Here is a 3,406-nt window from a genome sequence, read left to right on the forward strand (position 1 = left end):
ATATATGTGTCTCAATTTTTTCTAGTGTCGAATAGTCTTAGTTATTGGCCGTTGAAAAGCAGTGTACCGATAGTGGCGTTTTGGCCGTTTAAGGGTTAATTAAGTATAGTCAAAGATTAAGTTTTTCAAAGCTCTGTAGGGTTTGAGGTACACATTCTCATCGTGACACTCGCGCTGCACGCTCGATTTCCGACAGACATTTGTAAACAGGTTTTGTTGAATTTTTTTCTCGTAACTTTCGTCGTTATTCCACACATCTATTTTTTATTTTATTCTTTTTTTTAATGTTATTTTTCATGAATAAAACAAAAAGTACGCGTCCTATCAAAAAATGATTCTTATCGAAATTGTAAATATTTTTTGGGAGAACAATTTTTGTTAATTCATCTTTTTCGTGTCCTACATAGCTTGTCCACAAAATGGAATTTTGTATTATTTTTTGTGCAATCAAAATTTGTATTTTCGATTTTTGAAGAAAATCCACAAATTTGTTATGATAATATTGTAGGTCTTTCAAAAAGAAATGTTTTTCTTCTCTTGACTTTTTTTCATATCGTGCGTTTTTTGGCTTAAAATTTTGATTTTCGGTTGATTTAAAACATTTTGAAAATGCTATAACTTTGATAGTTTTTTTTTTTTTTGATCGAAAAAAGTCATAAGGATACATTGTTTGTTCTTTTTAATACTATAAATGTTCGTACATTGAATTTTCAAATTTAGAAAAAAGTGGTCTCAAAAATTTTCAAAATGCGCACACTTTTTGAATTTTTATCAAAAATGGCTGGTTCACGAACTCGTCCTTTCTTTTAGAACCTAAAAAAGTGTGCCAAAGATGGATTTGATTCTTTCATTTTTTCGAGAGTTATCGTGTTTACGGACGGTCGGCCGGACGGACATACAGTCAGACAGGCGCTATCGTGAAAACCTGATTTTCGGATTCAGGGGGTCTCGAAACGTGGAGATCCGTTGAAAAACTGTGATGTCAAATTTCCGAAAATTCTAATACTTTCTCAATCATAAATGATGAGAATGTAAAAACATGTATTTATGGAAAATCGTAGAAAAAAGTTTTCAACAAATAATTTGTAGTTAACAAATTTTTTTGTATATTGTCTAATATTGGAATATCTTTAACTAATACTATTTTATGTAACTTAAGCTATTTCAACTATTCCTGTTATTGACGAGCACCGGGAATGTCAAATAGAAAAAAGGCCAGTTTTTCGTCATATTTGTTTATTTATAAACAAATTGATAATTAAATTCAAAAATCACTTGACATCTTATTAGATTTTTTGTCGAAATCGGCAATTTTTCTTCCCAATATGCGTTATTTGGCTTAAAATGTTCATTTTACTGTGTTTTTTGAAATTTTGTAAATGCTTTAACTGTGGTAAATTTTTCTTTTATCAAAAAAAGTCATTAGGATAAATTGTTTGTCTTTTCGAATACTATGAACGTCCGTAGAGACAATATTTGAATTTTGAAAAAAAATGGTCTCAACAATTTTCAAAATACGCTCATTTTTTAAATTTTCACCCAAAATGGTTGGCTAACGAATTCGACCTTTATTTTAGGACACTAAAATAGTATACCAAAGGCCAATCCAATTTGTCAATTCTTTAGAAAATTATCGTGCTAACAAACTAAAAATCTACAGACACACAGAAACACAAACAGAGCCACACACAGTCAGGCAGACACATTCGTCAAAACCTGTTTTTCGGATTCATGGGGTCTCAAAACGTGGACATTTTACAAAAACGGGGGGGGGGGGGGGGGGGGGGGGGGTTCAAATCTTACACAAATCTAATACCTTCTCTTGATGAGAATGTAAAAAGACCTGGCAAAACTTGACTTTTTTGACCTGGAAACCTGAAAAAGTCCTTGTATTTTATTCCTAAGAGTCACTGGACACCCTGCAAAAGTATCAAAGGAGTTTAAATTTCACTTAAGATGAAAATCTAAGAAAAGTGAATTTTTTTGTAGGTAGGAGCTGCTTTAACAGTACTGTTGGCAAGTAAGGCTGGCTTACCTGTGTCAACGACTCACTGTAAAGTTGGATCCGTCGTCTGCGTGGGCTGGGCATCACGTGGTGGCGAGGGCGTCTCCTGGACACTTTTTCGAAACATTGCCTTTGCCTGGTTAGTTACTGTTCCAGTAGCTGGATGCTTATCTGCAGGCTGCATGGCTGTTTTTAGACAAGTAATTACCTTGTGATTTTCAACTTCCGAGCTTTTCAAATTGTTTCAGCGGATACCATCCAAAGCTACTGTTGTCAATAATTAATTAAGAAATAAACCACCAAACACGAATGCAGTCTTTTCACTTGGCCCATTTTTCTCTCTAATCAGGAATTTCATTTTCAAAGTGTAATCGTTTTCATCCTGACAATATTAGGCCACCGCACGAACATTATGCTACCGTTAGAATAAAATTAATATTTTAATATACAAAAATAGGAAATTAAAAGGATACAAAATAAAATAGAAATTAAAGATAGTTTCTATTATTATTAAAATATTCATATTTTGAAATTAAAATAACCAGGGTTGAGATTTGACCGAGAAAGACCGGAAAATAATCAGAAGAGACCAGGATATGACCGGGAATTTATTTTTAAAACCCGGAAATTTGCTTCTGATCGTAATAAAATTCAAGTTTTCATTATTTAAATAATTTTGGTCATTTTTACCATGAAAACCCGAGAATTTACAGCTTTTTTATCAATTAAAAAGAGAGCCTGTCATATGATTTAAAAAATGAAACCTTTCTAGAGTCTGATTTTTACCTTTTTAAAGATATCTACGGATGATATTTCAAACATATAGAGACAATCATTTTCTCAAATTTGTCAAACAATGGATTTATCGCATTTTATTCGCTTACTCCTCATTTATCCTGACTTGAAATAGGGAATTTAGAAAATAATTATCGCTTTTATTTTAGGACAAGGAGTTTCCGTAAAGAAATATAATTTCTCTTAGAAATAGGAATCTTTTGCATGAAACGGGAATGGTTTAAAAGAATCATAATTCGGATTTAGAAGAAAGGAATTTAAAAAAATCCCTGTTTCGATTCAGAATTCGTGACAATTTGAAAGTGCCCTCTTCCAAATTTTAGAAGAAAAAAATACTTCAAGCAGTTTTTAGAGTAGAAATAGTATTTCGAAGAATAAGTATTTCTGAATTATAACACAGGCCCACAAAAAAAACAAAAGTGTCTGTGCAATTGACCAGACCTATATATTCTTATGTATTTTTTCGACGCTGAATCTGAATTTGCAATAAAAAAGTTGCTACTTTTTTATGGGGTTTTGCTCGAAAAACCTCATTTTTTACGGTTTTTTCATGTTTTTTTTTTAAATAAAAAAAAAATAAAGAAAAATTTTATTTTTTTGACTTCA

The 3,406-nt window shown here is 31.7% G+C and overlaps 1 protein-coding gene across 4 annotated transcripts in view; it reads left to right on the plus strand.

Moving 5' to 3' along the window:
* Window positions 1–2,289, plus strand: part of LOC117168320 (sodium-dependent phosphate transporter 2) — a 30,420-nt gene extending 28,131 nt beyond the window's left edge. For all 4 annotated transcript variants that reach the window (XM_033353895.1, XM_033353893.1, XM_033353892.1 and 1 more), the window contains exon 6: window positions 1,990–2,289. In XM_033353895.1, coding sequence (XP_033209786.1) covers window positions 1,990–2,220 — 231 coding nt within the window. In that variant the 3' untranslated portion in view covers window positions 2,221–2,289. The remainder of the gene's footprint in view (window positions 1–1,989) is intronic.
* Window positions 2,290–3,406: the final 1,117 nt, after the last annotated feature.

Source organism: Belonocnema kinseyi, chromosome 2 (assembly GCF_010883055.1).
Source record: "Belonocnema kinseyi isolate 2016_QV_RU_SX_M_011 chromosome 2, B_treatae_v1, whole genome shotgun sequence".
NCBI classification, from domain to species: domain Eukaryota; kingdom Metazoa; phylum Arthropoda; class Insecta; order Hymenoptera; family Cynipidae; genus Belonocnema; species Belonocnema kinseyi.